The sequence below is a fragment of the Vigna umbellata genome, chromosome 11, assembly GCF_029865625.1.
Source record: "Vigna umbellata cultivar VRB3 chromosome 11, Vumbellata_1.0, whole genome shotgun sequence".
Taxonomy (NCBI): Eukaryota; Viridiplantae; Streptophyta; class Magnoliopsida; order Fabales; family Fabaceae; genus Vigna; species Vigna umbellata.
Window position 1 is genome coordinate 22,027,007 of NC_142175.1, and position 18,283 is coordinate 22,045,289.

At 38.0% G+C, this 18,283-nt stretch overlaps 1 protein-coding gene across 1 annotated transcript; it reads right to left on the bottom strand.

Annotated features, from left to right (window-relative positions):
* Positions 1-786: 786 nt before the first annotated feature.
* On the bottom strand, positions 787-17,424 carry LOC124824343 (polygalacturonate 4-alpha-galacturonosyltransferase-like). Its single transcript, XM_088101737.1, has 11 exons — positions 17,168-17,424; positions 16,921-17,078; positions 4,296-4,330; positions 4,135-4,194; positions 3,912-4,034; positions 3,737-3,797; positions 3,609-3,655; positions 2,799-3,133; positions 2,340-2,697; positions 1,585-2,172; positions 787-1,476 (listed from the first exon to the last, which is right to left on the bottom strand). The coding sequence occupies exons 2-11, from the start codon at positions 17,051-17,053 to the stop codon at positions 1,201-1,203; spliced, it is 2,016 nt and encodes a 671-aa protein (XP_087957863.1). The 5' UTR covers positions 17,054-17,078; positions 17,168-17,424; the 3' UTR covers positions 787-1,200.
* Between the last annotated feature and the right edge of the window lie 859 nt (positions 17,425-18,283).

An 18,283-nucleotide genomic window follows, 5' to 3' on the forward strand; every position in this document is an offset into this window, starting at 1 on the left:
TTGATGATTTCCAGTGAATACAAGTGAGTATTGTGAGGGGTGGAGAATTGAATTTTCAGAGCCGTGTGAAAGTGAATGATAATGGTATTGGAAGTGAGGGGAGTGTGGTTGGGAGGTAAGGATGAAGATGGGGTGATGAGCAGAGAGGAGTCAGTTATGAAGATTGATGGAAAGGTGTTTCCAGTAGCCGTGAATGTTGGAGGTGATTGAAGAAGATAGGTGTTGGTCATTCAGTGCTGGACGGTGCTCGGTTGGGGGAGGGGGAGGGGGAGAGGAGGAGAGGAGAGGAGAGTACTGGACGGTGCTGTAGGTCCACGTGGAAATGAATTTGATCCACGTCATTAAAATTTGCTTCGTGAGCGTGCCACGACTCAATAAATTTAACGCCGTCTATTGAAATTAACGGCAAGGTTCCAATTGACTCAATTTTAGAAAAATAGGGACCTAATTGAGATAAAAATAAATACGAGGACCCAATTGAGACATTCGTACATAAATAGGGATGTAGTAAAGGATTAAACCAAAAAAAAATATGCATAATGTAAATGAAACCATTGATTGTACATTCATAAAAAAATATTTATAAGATTGACATACTTAAAAAATGCATAAAATATTACATTTACTGAAGAAATCTTATTAAATTCGTATTTAGTTTCCATTAAACAAATAAATAAATACATGCAACAAAAAAATTATACTCTACTAAAACTCACCTAAGTGCCAAAGTGGGGCAGTGGAAGCTTACTCAATTAATGAAAAAGGAGAATTAGGAATAGCAAGGCATAGTAATGAAAAGTCCATGATTTGAGAGTCTAAAAACATCTATACATAGAAATAAACCCTTAAAACAGAAGAAATTAAGTTCCAAAGAATACAGAAATGTGATGTTTGATTTCTAGTCCTATCCAAGAACCAGAGTATGGTACAATGAGGAGTTTTTATGGTAAACAAGGTGCACTACTTCTGTACCTTGTTTCGAATGGGTGAGTTTAGTGAACAATTTAAATGAATTGATAGAAAAAATCGATGACGGGGACAAATATATAACACGAGCTTACCCTACCCATCCTATGCTCTAAGACATGTATCATCATTCTAGCAGATGAAATAGCAAAGCCAGAAAAGTGAGAGAAAGTAGGGAAGCCTGGAGAAAATAGAGAGAATTGTTCTCTGTATTTGGGACCAAATTATGAAGGGTTATTCATTTAGCTTACAGGTCCGAAGATAGGGATGACTGTACTTGACATATTTGATCCAGTAAGACCGATACTTTGTCATGGCAATTTCTAACCATGGCTTCATATTACCATTGTAGTGTACAACTGCTGCATTATCAATCTCTGATCGATCCACACTTGGATTATAACCCAAACCAAGTACATGCCATGATTTATCTAGCGGATGTGTCAACCCATAGAACGTTATTAGCCCTGGAGGTAATGTCCCCAGCTTCCACAGCACCCTGTCTTCATTCTAGAACCAGATAGAAAAAACGAAAGTCGGTGAAAAATTTGTATCGATATTCTATTTGTGTGAGAATAGACAATTTATGTAAAACCAATGTTTCGTTCAACTGCTTACCATATTCTGCCACTTGTGATATATACCGGTGATGTCCTTCTTTTTCCACTCCTTTAGATCAAATACGTTCATCCCGTATGCCCAACCACAGGCATTTGGATCAAAATTTCTTGCAATATGCGGATTAGAGAAGTTAAGGTATTTGTCAAATCTATGAAAGCTCTGACCACACGTTTCAACAGCACCATTTACTTTCCCATTAAGATCCACATCCCATAATCCAGTCAAATCCTTCTGAACAACAATGTCATCATCAAGAAATAAAATTTTATCCAACTTTGGATAAACCTGAGGAAGATAGAATCTCAGATGGTTGAGCATTGAGAGATATTTTGGATTCCTATACTTAAGATTGGAAGCACCGAAAGAAAGTGTGTTTGGATGGCCTGCTTTGAAATAATACTCTTTCATTGTAGAAGATTCGAGCTGCCGCAAGACTGGGCAGTAGGACGAGTTCAACCACTTAAACTCATCAACATTTTCAACATGGACTGTAGCTTTTCCAGGAGGGTTCAATAGAAACCACATGTTCATGGCACCAAAATTTAGTTTATCAGTAACAATGTGAAAAACATGCTTTGAAGGATCCTGCAATGTCCAAGATATTAAACATAAAGACAATGAGGGCCGGATATATGTTATAGATACATTTCACGTGCAATATATGTTAATGTCAAGGCACAATTATTTGGAATATATAATAAAGGAAACAATGCACTTGCACATAGTATTGTTAAAAAGACAGTCCAAGTCACCTTTGCATTCGTAATAGTTGAGTTGACAACAACAGAGGCAGCCAAGACATTGTCTGAAAACAGTGCATAGTGATAAAGACTGGGATTCTCCAAATTCTCACTTCGAGGGAACATTCTCTTTTCAGGAGGAAGGAGGTAGTAATCTATGGTAAGGCGCATGGATAAGCAATGGATTCCGTTTGGTATGGTCTTAGCAGCCAACTGACTGAGAAATGTGCTCTGTTTCTTCAAACTCCTAACTCGATCATCAGCTGTCTGTAGCATTGCTCTTAGTTTTCCAGTGACCAATTTGCAGTCATACAATAGCTCCCTTGCTTTTGACAAAATTTGACCCATAGCCTTTATTTTCCCATGTGCACTAGAGATAATTAGACGCTCAACTAGTTAAGTCAGCAAATTCAAAAGAATTAAAGTGCTAATAAATGCATTCCTTCTATAAAATTACACAAGGCTTCAAACCTGTGATGTAGATCCGCATCAGAAACTATGTCACCCAAGGCACGTTGACTCTCTTTGAGCCGGAAAATTAGTTCTTGATAAAGTTCGACCTTGTTCTTCATCCTTGCAATGCTTAAATATACCCTAGCCATAATGATCTGGTCTCGCATCAACCGAACGGTAGAATCACCATTTTCATTCTCAATTTCTTTCCTCCAAAGGCTGTATTTCCCCAGAACAGCTGACTCAACATATTTTGAGCGTTCAATAGCTGCGTTTTCAAGTTTTACAATTACTACATTATCCTTTTTTACCAACTCAGCAGCACGCTTTTCCCGCCTCTTCTCTATTAAATGCTGCAAAAAAAATTATAAAAAACATGAAACAAGTTTATTTAATTGTGGTCTGAATATGTTATTTCCATACACGCCCAAACAATCTAAGGCAAGTTTCTACTATCTTTTCTACAAAAAGTGCTACTCCTACTTTTTCATCAATGGGAAAGTTGGCGTAGCACCAGTGTTGGGTAAATTAGTTTAGTGAGTAAATCTACAAAGAATAGAATAAATACAGATATTGTAAAATATTATTTCTAATTTAAGTGAGTACTAAATTATAAAATTCAATGGTTCAATAAGATCTGAATAAAATGACATCTTTTGCTGCACAAATTTCAAGCAATTGAAGGTAGAAAAATCACATTTCCCTTGCCAAAAAAAAAGGGAAAATAAGGCATAGTACATATCCACTGTGCAAATTAACACAAAACTATGGTTTACCCCAACAAAAAACTAGTGAGATTGAAGACAAATTTCAAAGAATGATGCTCACCCTTCGGGTTTCATGTGCAGGACTATCAGTCCACAAAGGAATACCATCTGCATTAAGCAAAAAGAAAATTAGAAAGTAAAGTAAGAAGCAGAATCGAGCATACTAATTAATATAGATTATGATACCACCTGAAGACCTTCCATCCTTCATCTTTGGCTTTTCTTGTCTAACATGTGTTGGTTGGTTTAGCTGTAACAAAAAAGAAATACACGTTTAGCATCTACACAGCAAAAACGCCTTCTGTTTTTAAAAACAAAAATTAGGATTGAGAGCTCCAGGAAGAAGCACATTGTTCTTCCAAACCTCATGTGTACTGTTTGAAGTTTCTAATCCAACAACTCTCCATGAAGCAGACAAATTCTTTCTGAGATTGTCAAGACTGAAAGGTCCCAAATCATTCGTGCTGGATACAATAACATTAAGGACCTAAAAGATAATATTTATTAGAAAACCAATAAATATTCTTACATGAAATAAAACTGACGAACATGGAAGAATAGCCCAAACTTTATAAGTATTTGCTTGCCTCTTCCGAAAGAAGTGACTTAAGATCCTGCAATGCCTGCCATTCTCTCCAATTGCTAACCTATAGCAGTCAAACATTTACTTAAAGGCAGAAGAGAAAAACCTAGAAGCTTTATCAAGTATTTGTTTTATAACATAACAATTTCACATAAAACAGGCTACCTGTTTACGTGGAACATCCGAAATATAATCTAGATCTGCACAATCCACTGAAAGTATCAGACTAACTTGAACTGATGATTATTTCCATTTAGAGAAATAAATAGAGATATTAATAAGAACATAAATCACTTTCAACATATTAAATTCAATCAAGCAAAATGAAGCATACTACTAAAAGTTACTTCTGTTATCCACAAACAATCAATGAAGATAGAGTGTATAATATGTCAGCAGATACATGACAACTTTTTCTAAGGTCTAAGAGAAGACAAATTAATAAAGATTAACATTACAAGATATCTTTATATGAATTGTTAAAGTTACAAAGTTTTTCAGGGTGTTGAGTTTTTCCCACTGTGAGGAGTGCAGACCTAGTGAGTAATACATAAGTGAGTTATTCAGTTGGATTGTTTTTGTCAACCCATGTGTGATTTATTTCATTTCTTTAGCTTGTCCTCAACAGAGCCTCAGAGGCCTCTCGTCTGGACTAGTGATTCTTCTACTTGGGTTTAAAAGGCCCAATTTGGTTTTTATTGACACAGGCAGTTGGGCATTGAACTCACCGTTTGAATTTCGCACAAGTGCAATGAGAGGAAAAGTGTAGACTCAATGAGCTGTATGCAAGTATGGAAATTGATCCAAAATGATAAAAAAGAAATTCTTAAATACAAGAACCAAACTGATATATACTTTCTTCTCTTCATCCCACGCAATCTGGGACTTTATTTACCAACAAGGACGGAAGATAAACCTTTATAAATCTTATATGAATCTGTATTATTCAGTTTGTTGGGTTGAGTTACAGAATCTGTATCCATATACAGAGACATACACAAAAAATAAAATATTATCTAAGGACTATCTAAAAGATAAATTAATCTTCGGTTACCTTATATAAAAGATAAACTACACATCTAATCAAATTCATACTCCCCTTCAAGCTATAGCATATATGCCAGAGCACTCAGCCTGTTACGTAGTTATTCTAGAAGATATTATAGGATGGGAAATTAATCCTAAGGATAATCTAAGATTACAAACTAAACGAAAAAATAATTTAAGATATTCTTAATAAACTAAAGAAATTTTCTTTGTATTCTAACAGTCCCCTTATGTTAAAGCTTACTGAGCTTTAAACTCATTACATACCCTTGTTATAGATAGCATATAATAGGCAGTGGGAGATCTAAGCTATGTTTGACTGGACCCTTCGGTCTCCAAAATTTTACTTAAGATTGAAACTGTAAAATAATTCTAAAGGACTTAATTGATCCCTCTCACAATCTTCTATTTCTAAGAATAAATTGATACACAAATACATGATAAATAGGGTAACCCTAGACACAATATAATCATAATAAATAGGGTAATCCTAGACACAATATAATCATGATAAATAGGGTAACCCTTGACACACTATAATGATGATAAAATAGGATAAATATCCTAACACTCCCCCTCAAGCTGTAGCATACAAATTGTATGTACCAAGCTTGGAACAAATAAACTCAATCCGAAGACCCCTTAATGACTTGGTCAATACATTTGCGAGTTGATCGTTTGACCCAATAAACTCAGTACATATTTCTTTGGTCAACAACTTTTCACGATCAAAATGACAATCAATTTCTATATGTTTAGTCCTCTCGTGAAACACTGGATTTGATGCAATGTGGAGAGCAGCTTGATTGTCGCAATACATCTTCATAGTATGGATTGAAGGAATTGTTTCACCCATATAAGTTCACATGTTAGTGATGCCATTGCCCTATACTCAGCTTCTGCGGTTGATCGATCTACTACATTTTGTTTCTTACTCTTCCATGAAATAATGTTTCCTCCCAGAAAAACACAATATCCTGTAGTAGATCGTCTATCAATAGGTGAACCTGCCCAATCTGCATCACAATACCCAGAGACCTGAATGTTTCCTTTATCTTCATATAACAATCCTTGCCCCGGAGCCTTCTTTACATACCTTAGAATGCGAATGAGAGCATTCCAATGGTCAACAGATGGAGCCTGCATGAACTGACTAACCACTCCAACTGCAAAGGATAGATTTGGCCTTGCAAGAGCGTACTTCCTTTGGGAGATTACAACTCCATCTTTTGATTGCGCTACTTCAATGCCTAAGACGTATTTGAGACTTCCAAGATCCTTGGTTTGAAAATGTCTACACAAGTACTCTTTTAGTTGAGATATTCCAACAACATCATTTCCTGTAATGACAATATCATCAACATATACTATTAAGTAAACACATTTCCCGAGAGAAGAATGACAATAAAAACTGAATGGTCTGCTTCAATGCGTTTTAGCCCAAATTTTTGATCAATGGAACTAAACTTTCCAAACCAAGCACGTGGGGATTGCTTGAGGCCATATAGAGATCGATGCAATTTGCATACCATACCAGACTACCCCTGAGCAACAAAACCAGGAGGTTGCTCCATATAAACTTCTTCCTCAAGATCACCATGTAGGAAGACATTCTTGATATCCAATTGATGAAGTGGCCAGTGACGAATGGCTGCCATGGCAAAGAAGAGACGAATAGTAGTCATCTTGGCTACAGGAGAGAAAGTGTCACAATAATCAAGACCATAAACCTGAGTGTAACCTTTTGCAACAAGCCAAGCTTTGAGCCGATCAATTTCACCATCAGGGCCAACTTTAACTGCATACACCCATCGATAACCAACCACCTTTTTTCCTGGGGGAAGGGGCACCAACTCCCAAGTATTACTGTGGTTAAGAGCCTGCATTTCTGCAATCATAGCTTGTCGCCATCCAGGATGATCAAGTGCTTCTTTCACATTCTTGGGTATAACAACAGAGGACACTAAGGATAAAAGAGAAAAATAGGAGGGCGACAATCGATGATAGCTTAGAAAATTATAAATGGGATGAGGGATTCGAGTGGAACGAGTACCTTTTCTGAGGGCAATAGGCCATGTTGAATCATTTGCACCAGGAGGCGTGGGAGGAGGTGACGAGGGAGAAGAATCTGAAGTAGAAGATTCACCATTGTTTTGGGGAGGTGGACTATCCATTGGGGCCCTGTGTGGGATGATCTCAGTATGTGGAGAAACAGGTGTAGAAGAATTGTGATCAAGACTTGGAATGACAGAGACAGTGGGGCTATTTGACTCAGCCATTGGAATAGGAAGGACCTGCTGGAGGATAGAAACATCCTAAAGAGATGGAGAGAAGTAAGGAGTCTGTTCAAAGAATGTGACATTGGCAGACATGTAATACTTCTTAGTTTCAGGAGAGTAACACCGATATCCTTTTTGAAGTCGAGAATAGCCTAAGAAGACACATTTGAGAGCGCGAGCGGAGAGTTTGTCTAGACCTGGAGACATGTCATGAACAAAACATACACCGCCAAACACTCGAGGAGATGTATGAAAGAGAGGATCATTAGGAAACAAAATGGAGAAAGGGACTTTATTATCAAGAGAGGAGGAGGGCATCCTATTAATAAAATAACATGTAGTTAAGATGGCATCCCCCAGTGATGAACAGGAATATGGGCACCAAGCAAAAGGGTACGAGCAGTTTCAACCAAGTGTCTATTTTTTCGTTCTGCCATACCATTTTGCTGTGGTGTATGAGAACAAGTAGACTGATGTAAGATACCATGGGAACTCAAGATGGCAAAAAAGGAGATGAGAAATACTCTTTTGCATTATCACTTCTTAATATTTTTGATTACTTGACCAAATTGATTCTTGATTTCATTCAAAAAGGATGTAAAGATAGCTAACAATTCAGAACGATTTTTCATAAGATAAACCCAAGTACATCTTGAATATTCATCAATAAAGGTTGTTAGATGTTAAGTTGTGTGTTTATGTTAATTGGGCTTAGCCCATTATGTATTTAAGGTTTAACCCTTATCTTACATTATAAATAAACTACCCTATGTGTATGCTAAACATATAAGGGAGATTTCTCCTAATCTTCTCTATTATTTCACATGGTATCTAGAGCACAGGAATAGTTCCCGCCAACTCCACGGTCTCCGATACCCATCACCGCCGCTGTCGCTGTAGTCGCCGCCGCTGCCGTCGCCGGAGTTCCAGAATCGACCTACGACCACACCATCGGAATCGTCTCGGCCGGGCGACCACCGTGGTCCAAAGATCTCGGCGAATGGACCACCCACGCGCCTCCATGCGCCGCCGCTTCCCGCCGTGCGTGCCGGCGCGTCGCCGGAGAGTTCCACCGCCGATCAGCACTGCCGTGATCGCCTCCTCGCCCTCTTTCTGGATCTGTGGTCGTTGCGTCAATTGGAGCACTTTGGATTTTTAGGGTTTCTCCCTCTCCATGGCTGCCCAACTTGATGATCGGAGTCGGTCTCGCCAACCAGATAAAGGACGTCCAAAATGTGACCATTGTGGCAAGCTAGGCCACAAAATTGATAGATGTTATGCGCTTCATGGACGTCCTCCTCGACCTATAGCAATGGCTAATTCTGATCCACCTCCCCGATCACCGTCTGCAGACCATCCTACTTCATCAAATACCATAAATAACCCTGTACTCTTTCAGGAATTTCTCAGATGGTATGAGGACCGTCAGCACTCTAGTTCCACTACATCTTCTTCTGTTATACGCACAGGTACCCCTTTTGTTGGTCTGACTCACTCTCTCAGATCTTGGGTCCTTGACTCAGGCGCCACCGATCATATCACTGGTAACAAGTCCTTGTTTTCTTCCTTGTCATGTCCGGATAATTTACCCTCGGTAACGATGGTTGATGGGTCTAGAGTCTCATCTCATGGTATTGGTACTGTTCATATTTTTCCGTCCATATCCATTGATAATGTACTTTATGTCCCTGGGTCTCCTTTTAACTTATTGTCCGTAAGTCGTCTAACTCGTTCCCTTAATTGTGTTATTTCATTTACCAAAGATTCTGTTTGGTTGCAGGACCGGAGTTCGAAACACATGATTGGCACAGGATGTGAGTCTCATGGCCTATATCATCTCAGCCCTTCTCCACATGCTGGCGTAATCATGGAGTCACCATCCCTTCTTCATGCTTAGTTAGGTCATCCAAGTCTTGCCAAACTGCAGCAACTTGTTCCGAGTCTGTCGAAATTATCAAGTTTGTCGTGTGAGTCTTGTCAGTTAGGTAAACATACTCGTAGTTCCTTTCCTCGTAGTGTTTCACAAAGAGCGTCATCCCCTTTTCATTGGTTCATTCTGATATTTGGGGACCTAGTCGTGTTAAGTCAACTTTTGGATTTCAGTATTTTGTTACCTTTATTGATGACTATTCCAGATGTACTTGGTTGTTTCTCATGAAGAATCGTTCTGAGTTGTTTTCTATTTTTCAATCTTTTTTCAATGAAATAAAAACTCAATTTGGGGTTTCTATTCGCACTTTACGCAGTGATAATGGCCGTGAATATCTTTCTCAACCGTTTAAACATTTCATGGCTTCTCATGGCATTCTTCACCAAACCTCATGTGCCTATACCCCTCAACAAAATGGGGTGGCTGAGCGCAAGAATAGACACCTTATTGAAACAACTCGTACCCTTCTCATTCATGGTCAAGTACCCTCACGTTTTTGGGGTGATGTTGTTCTCACGGCATGTTATCTTATCAACTGCATGCCATCTTCCGTCCTAGATAACAAAATCCCTCATTCTATCTTATTTCCTCAAGACCCTCTACATCCATTACCTCTTAGAGTTTTTTGGTCTACATGTTTTGTTCATGATTTTAGTCCTGGTCTTGATAAGTTATCTCCTAGGTCTCACAAATGTGTCTTCTTAGGATTTCCACGGTCACAAAAGGGCTATAAGTGTTTTTCCCCTTCCCTCAATCGTCATTTTATCTTTGCTGATGTCACTTTTGATGAATCTTCTTTTTACTTTACACATCTATCTTCTAGTTCTGTACCTCTCCCTGTTACTGTTGATATTCCTCTTATCTGTGATCCTCCTGGTGATGCTCCACCCATTTTGTCTCCTCCTTCTTTAGACTCTCATTCACCACAGGATCGTCCTTCACCACCACCCCTTCAGGTTTATAGTCGCCGCAATTGTCTCCCTTATGACTCACTTCCAGTGCCGCCTCCTGTGTCTCCTCCGGCTCCAGCAAATGAGTCTGACTTGCCTATTGCCCTCGTAAAGGTATACGCTCTACCCGTAACCCTTCCCCCCAACAAAATATCTAAAACCAAAGAAGGAGATACGACTAGGTCCCCATATATCAGAATGGATGATGGAAAAACTAGAATTACATAGAGATCTTTTAGGAAAGGAAGATCTAACATGTTTTCATAATTGACATGACTCACATTCTAAGGTTTGGAGACCACTAAGTTCAGGACACATCTTTCTTAATTTGGACAAATGAGGATGGCCAAGTTGATCATGTAGCACTTTAGGATTAGGAGAAGCAACACAGGACACCCTTGGACGAGATCCAAATGGTATAATCCGGCAGCTTCATATCCTTCTCCAATCTATCTCCCCGAACCACGCTCTTGTATAACAAAAGATTTATGATCAAAGGTTATTGAACAATTTAACATTTTAGTCAACTGGCTTAGGGAAATTAAATTAAAAGGACAATTAGGAACAAAAAGGACTGAGTTGAGATTGAGGGAGGGAGACAAAGAAACATGACCGACTCCTTTGGAAGAAGTTTTAGATCCATTTGCAAGGGTTATGAAATGAGGTTTTACTCAAAAGGAAATAGATGAGAACAAAGAGGTATTACCAGAAATGTGATCAGAAGCACCTGAGTCAATTACCCATGAATTTTGACTTTCCATAGATTGAGAAACGCAGGCTGTTGATGTATTGGGAGATTGAGATGGTTGTGCCAAACTGTTAGACTTTAACCTTAAATACTCTTGATATTCATCCTCAGAAAACATAGAAGTAGAAGTTTCAGTCTTCGAAGTGGAAGTTTCAGTCTTTGAAATATTGGCGGTTTTGGAAGGGAAACCATGTAAGGAGTAGCAATTCTCTTGAGTATGACCCATCCTTTTACAGTATGTGCATTGAGGACGTCCCCGACCTCCTCGTCCTCCTCCTCTAGTGTCACGTCCTCCTCTTCCTCGTGTGGCAACCATGACAGATGGTTCCACTAGTTCATGCGCTTCTTTAGTTTGAGGTACCGGGACACGCAGAAGGCGAGTGGTCAATGTTTCCATAGAGGGGACCTCATGACTAGTTAGAAGTTGATCTCTGAGATGATCAAAATCGGGATGTAGGGCACGAAGGATCAACACCATGTAAAATTTGTCTAGTTTCTTTTTGATATCCTCTAATGGATGTACTTCCAAAAACATCCTAAGTTCTTCGACAACAGATTGGACTTCAGCCATGAAGGACACCATATCATGGTCTACCATTTTAAGAGATGCAAGCTTGTTCGTAGTGTCATAGAGACGTTGAATATCGTTGGCATAAATGTTTTGGGCTTTCTTCCAAAAGGAGTGACAAGTTTTGAAAGCCCTCAAAGATACAAGAAGTTTGGGTTCCACTGATTGCCATAACAGGGCACACAACTGGAAATCTGCTTGTTTCCACTTATCAGCTTTTTCAGTAGGCACATGGCTTCCATCTCGCTCAAGGTGGTCATAATGCCCTTGGCCAAGGAACCACATTTCAACGGCAACAGACCATGATAGATAATTTTTTCCATTTAGCTTCTCGGAGGTAATTAATGGACTTCCGGAGAAGGAAAGAGTATTGTCAGACGCCATTTCTGAAGAAGACGAATAGTACTAGCGAGGAACAAGAAAACCCTAAGGGTTTAGACGAAGGAAACTGTGGCAGTGATGGACGACGGTGGCCGGCGGCAACGGTGGCCGGACGGTGGCCGGCGACGGACGACGGTGGCCGGCGATGGGCAGCGGTGGACGGTGGTGGGCGATGAAGAACTGTGGCGCTAGACAGATATATATTACGAGACAGAAACCAGAGCGGGATCGACCCGCTCTGATACCAACTTAAGATTGAAACTGTAAAATAATTCTAAATGGCTTAATTGATCCCTCTCACAATCTTCTATCTTCTATTTATAAGAATAAATTGATACACAAGTTCATGATAAATAGGGTAACCCAGACACAATATAATAATGATAAATAGGGTAATCATAAACCCAATATAATCATGATAAATAGGGTAAGCCTTGACACACTATAATGATGATAAAATAGGATAAATATCCTAACAATTTTCTTTAAACATGTAAAAATTAGTATATAAATAAGAATATTTATGCCTATATATAAAGGAGATTCCCTTTTTGGTGTTCACCTTCTTTTTCTCACTTTTACCCTTCAAGTTACTCTTTTATTAAATTTTAACTGATTTTTTAAATTTAATTTTTTTAAAAAAAAATTAACTACCTTTTAAAATTAAGTAAATAAAAATAATCTACTAAATAAATAAAAATAATTTACAAAATAAATAAAAACAATCTATAATTAAATTGTAAAAATTATTTATAATATTTTTATAATTATAATTTCATTATTTTTTGTTATAAAAAAAAATGAACACACATGAGCATACCACCTTTGTTTTTACTAGTATTTTTAAATTTTAAGTATATTTCATATATTTGACATCCCAAAATTTTTATATAATTATAAAAATAATTTTGACACCCAAAATATATTTTGAAGATCCACTGCTGATTATAAGTTCAGCTTGTCAAACAGAGAGTCTTTGCAAAATCGGCCAACACTTTTAGTTGTTAAAGCAAGTATGAAATCATCATCCTGATCAGAAATAAGGTTACCTTAAATAATAATGACATAAGTTCTCCCTCAAAAACCTCCACTTCTATACCGTCCACAGTAACCAAATATTTATTGCCGAAACCAAAACAAATTGTCATCCCTATTGTACATGGTTACTCCTGGGCTGAAACACCTTTTCCAGCAGTGTAAGACACCATTTCATCTTATTGTTTTCTTCTCAAATCCTCCCCTGAGAGATATCTCTAACCTTGTGTTTGGATAAGGAATTTTACAATTTTAAAGACATTCAAATACATTGAATTTTAATGCATTTCATTTCAAGTGTTCTATTTGGATAAGACAATTTAAATTCAGTGAATTTTAATATTTTTGTTTGGATAATGTACTTCAATTACTACCAAATTCAAAAAACTATTTAAATATCAAATAATTGTTAAGAATTAAAAAAATCAATACCAATAATCTTTTATAATCAATCTTGACTGATGTTATTTTTTGGTCAAAGTTCTTCAAATTTTCTCATTTTATATTTGCAAAACTTTTTCTCAATTTATATTAAACAATACTCTTTTCAAGTTATGAAATACTACATTAGGCCAAACCCAAGTAATAAAGCACCAGATCGAGCTCATGCAAGTTCAGACTGAGGCAACACGAGTCAAAGTTAAGCCAAGTCCCCCGAGCATGCTAAGTTTAGTCTGGGCCCAAGTCAAGCCCAAATTGAGCTAAGTCAGTATGGGTACAAGCTAAGCCCAAGTCGAGTACAAGCATCCCACATTTAGTCAAGTCAGGGTGGGTCCAAATTCATCCCAGTCGGGGTTAATCCATATTCACTGAGTTAGGCTAGACCAGGTAGGTCCTAGTTCAATCAAGACCAAGTTAAGACTAGCTTGATAAATACCAGTCGAGCCCAAGTTGAGTAGAGTTAGCCAGGGCCTAAGTCAAGTCGAGTCAATTTAGGTCCAAATCGAACCTAAGTGAACCAAGTCAATTTGGGTCCAAGTTGGGGCATCCCAACTTCAATCGAGTTAGAGCAAGTCCACGTTCATGAGTTAGGGTTGACCACATTCAGTTGAGTTGGGCTAGGCCCAAGTGGGTCCTAGTTTGATCAAGACCAGGTTTGGCCTAGCTTGATCAAGACCAGGTTTGGCCTAGCTTGATCAAGACCAGGTTTGGCCTAACTTGATCAAGACCAAGTCAAGTCAAGCCTAAGTTAAGTTGAGTCAGTCTAGACCAGGTCAAGCCTAGTCAACCTATGCCCAAAGTGAACCAAGTCAACCCTTGTTTAAGTCATGCCCAGTCTAGCAGGATCATGTTCAGTTGAGTTGGGCTAGGCCCATGTCGAATTAAGTTCAGATAGTTCCAACTCGGGCCAAGTCTACAACAAGTTGCTAGAGACAAATTAGGTCAGGTTTTAGCCAAGTCAAGTTGGGTCGGAGATCGAATTTGGACCACGTCAAACTAAGTTGGGTCGATCTCACGCTAGGTCAAGCCAAATCTAACCAGACCTGGGTTGAGCCGAATCAATCCACACCCAGGTCAACCAAACTACGAACACCAAAATACAAATTTAAGAATATGAAGATTTTGAAATTCTTAAATTTTAGGTGGAATTTAAAATTCTTCAATTTTAAGTAATTCAATTACTCTAATGAAATTCTAGAATTTCAAATTCTTCCAAAATTCCTCACTCAAACAACATATTTTTTCATAAAGCATTTTAAATTCTCTAAAAAAAAATGAATTACCTTCTTAAAATGCCGTATCCAAACACACTATAAAAAATGTGCAATGTATAGTAAGAACATCAGCTAGAAAGTGCTTATTTATGAACTTTTTTCCATTTCACTAGTGATACTAAATATCACATAAAGCCAAATAAAAGTACCATTACAAGAGCCAACACTAAGCATGCACAACTATCAAATTGAAACCTGAACATTATGCCCCTCTTTGCATGGATTCCCATATGAGGATCACATAAATGTGCAATCTTATTAAGTAATCTCAACATAACATTTTACTGATCAAATTTTAAGCATCTCTATTTAGTGAGAGGGCATGCCTTTATATTCACACTATCATCAATCACAACTAAAAAATTCAATGACCATCATGTCAACTGTCACTACAGTCCCTAATCTGAAGATGCCCAATCTCAAAATAAAGGAATTTTGGAATAAAGGGGAAGGACAAGAACAAGACACAAACTTCAAGGAATCTTTCAACCACACTAAAAGCACTTAAGTTGTTGACACCATAGGCACAAATATAATAGTTCACTAGTCCAAGAAAAATTGGCTGCCTTTTCACCACCATGAGGCAAAAAGTTAGGAATTCAAAAGCAACAAAAACATAAACCCTTCCTTCTTCTAAATGTCCACACCACAACAATGAATTAAAAACAAGGCAAAGGCAAGGGAATGAAACCCATCCATATCTCCTCCCATGGTTAATAAAATCCTGACCCTTAGATAACGTATTTATTTTAATAAATGGTCACAATTTTTTCTGCCTTTCCACTTTTTCCTTTTCTATTTTTTTTTTCTCTTATTCCCAACGTTTCAACCACCTTTTCCATCTACCCCTCATCGGTGGTGGTTTCTGTTTAGGTTACTGGTGACGATTGCAATGGATATTTGCCATGGTGATTGTTGTTGTTGGAATTATGTTGCAAATCTCACATCAACTATATGGTCAAATAATACTATAGAGGTAGGCTCAAACCTCACTTTACTAAGTTGATTTTGTGACGTTGAATTAGGCTTAAACTTCACTTTCATAATATGGTGTCCCACTCATTTAAAGCCTGTTCTAGTCAAGTTTGTCAAGCCTATTGCATCACTCACTATTAAGTTCACCTCTGGTCACACACTCGAAATGTTTAATCCTTGGCATGAAAGGGTGTGTTGAAAATCTCACATCCACAAGAGATATGATCAAATAATAATATATAAGCAGATGCAAACCTTATCTTCCAAACCGATTTGTGGATGCACAACCTCAGTTGCTTATATGAAGTAAGAGAAACTTCAAGGGATAAACAGGGATAGACAAAAAAAAATGAAAAAAAAAAAATCTCAGCCCTCCATCAAAAAAGCCACACATCTGTCGGTGGTAACCTTTTCTGCTAGTGGGAGACTCGAGTCTGCTTCCCCCCATCCTAGAATCCATCTAAAACAAACAACCCCAGTTGCAGCTTCCACATTCTAAAAAATCTAGCCTGGTTTTCTGCATTACAGACGTGTCATACCACATGTTACACTTGCAGAAATCCCATTCAAATGTGTATCCAACCAATTCCAGTCACAGCATGCCTGCTTAAGCATTTAATTGCATGTTTGGCGTGATTTTCTGAATCTAAACAAAATGTTAACAGTTGTAGTATCTACACTTTAACAAATTTAACGTAATTTTCTGCGTTACAGATAACCATCTAAACCACGCTCACGCTCTGACAAATCCCTCTCCCTTTGACCTTGCCCTTCCAACTTAACACTCTAATCACATACTACACTTCCAGAAATCCTATCCAAACGCGTGTCCAACAAATTTCATTCACAGCATCTCCAAGCATTTAAGCCCACCGGTTGTAGTTTCTACACTCTTCACAAATTTAAAATCGTTTTCGGCTCAACAGACGCTTGTCCAAGCATTACACTCACCCTCACAAAGCCCTCTCCCTCTCACACACGCCCTTCCAACTAATCACTCAAAATACTACTACCACAGACACTTAACTTCCCAACTAAAACCACAATTAAACCAAAAACCGTTCAAAAACATTAAACTAGTCAATATTACTCACTCTACACAGATCTTCAAACGCACAAAACAACAATCAACAAAGAAAAGAAAAACAGCAACCGAACTAACCAGCAGCGTAGAGTCCCCGAGCGAGGAAGAAAACCACAGGCGCAAGAACGCAGAGCAGAATGAAACCGAGAACGGGGAAGCAGGAGCCCTTGTCTCTGCTTTTGGCGAAGGAAAACCCTCTCCTCGGCGTCATTGCAAATCGGAGAGCGAAAACAAACCTGCAAAGCAAAGAGCGAAGTGAGAAACAGTTTGAAAAGCAACATTGAAAGAGAGAGAGCAAACGAGGCGCGAGAAAGAGAAATCGAACTTCGATCTGGTTGGAGAGTGAGCTCGCAAGGGTTCACAGCGCAATGCTAGTCGAAATCCATCACGAGAGAGAGAGAGAAGTTGCGTCGGTACTGTGCGCGTGAATCGAAGTTGGGAACCGACACTAACACTAATGTGTGTGTGTGAGAGTGAGAGAGAAAAATAGAAAATGAATGCGTTAATGGCGTGTGAGATAGAAAGTTAGTGAGAGAGAACGGTGACGGTAACTTTCTATCGCTTTCTGTTGTGTTTTCCAAGCGGGGCCATTGTGAATGATATTTATACTAGTATTTTCTAATCTTCGTTGTTGGAGGTTCGCCATCGGATAACGGCGCCGATGGTCAGAACGACGTCGTTGTCGGCAAAAGAGATAAAGAAGAAAAAAATACAACAAGACTTCTATTATTAGCTTATTCGGGTTTTGACAAGGTGGGGAATTGTTGTTTACGTTTTAAAATAAAATTTAAATTCTTTTATGAAAAAAATTATTTTGAGAGGGATTAGACTTATTTGGCATTTTTACTTTATCTTTTCATTTAAATAAATGGAACTCATTTTTTTCAAATTAAATATAATTTTACTTCTATTTTTGTCAGTTTAATTTGATTTTTTATGTTAAATTTTGGGTTAAATATGTTTTTAGTCCCTAAACTATTGGTCGTTTCTGGTTTTCGTCCCTCTTTCAAAGTAAGGTACAATTTGGTCCTCATTCTTTTCGAAACGTTCGTTTTAGTCCTCGAAAACTAAACATTGTTTAAAAATTTGNGATTTGTTTTCCATAATGAATGATTATTGTTTAACTTGTTAATTAAGGATAAGATTTAAAGTAAGCGTCTTTGTTATCGTTCCAAGTTTCCGATGTATCCGAGTATATCTCTTAAAATATCTCTGTTTATATTTCGTGATTCTCTCATAATTTGTTCGAGATCATCTCAACTATACAAGACAATATATCCAAGATCGTTTTGATTGTACGGTACAATAATGCATTCCAACTGGTCGATACTCAAAATGTTGCATTAAGATCACAAATGTATCATTTGAAAAGAAAATAATGGAAATCGGATCCCCTGAGTCTTACCATAAAATGAGGGTGCAAGGAAATAGAAGCAATTAT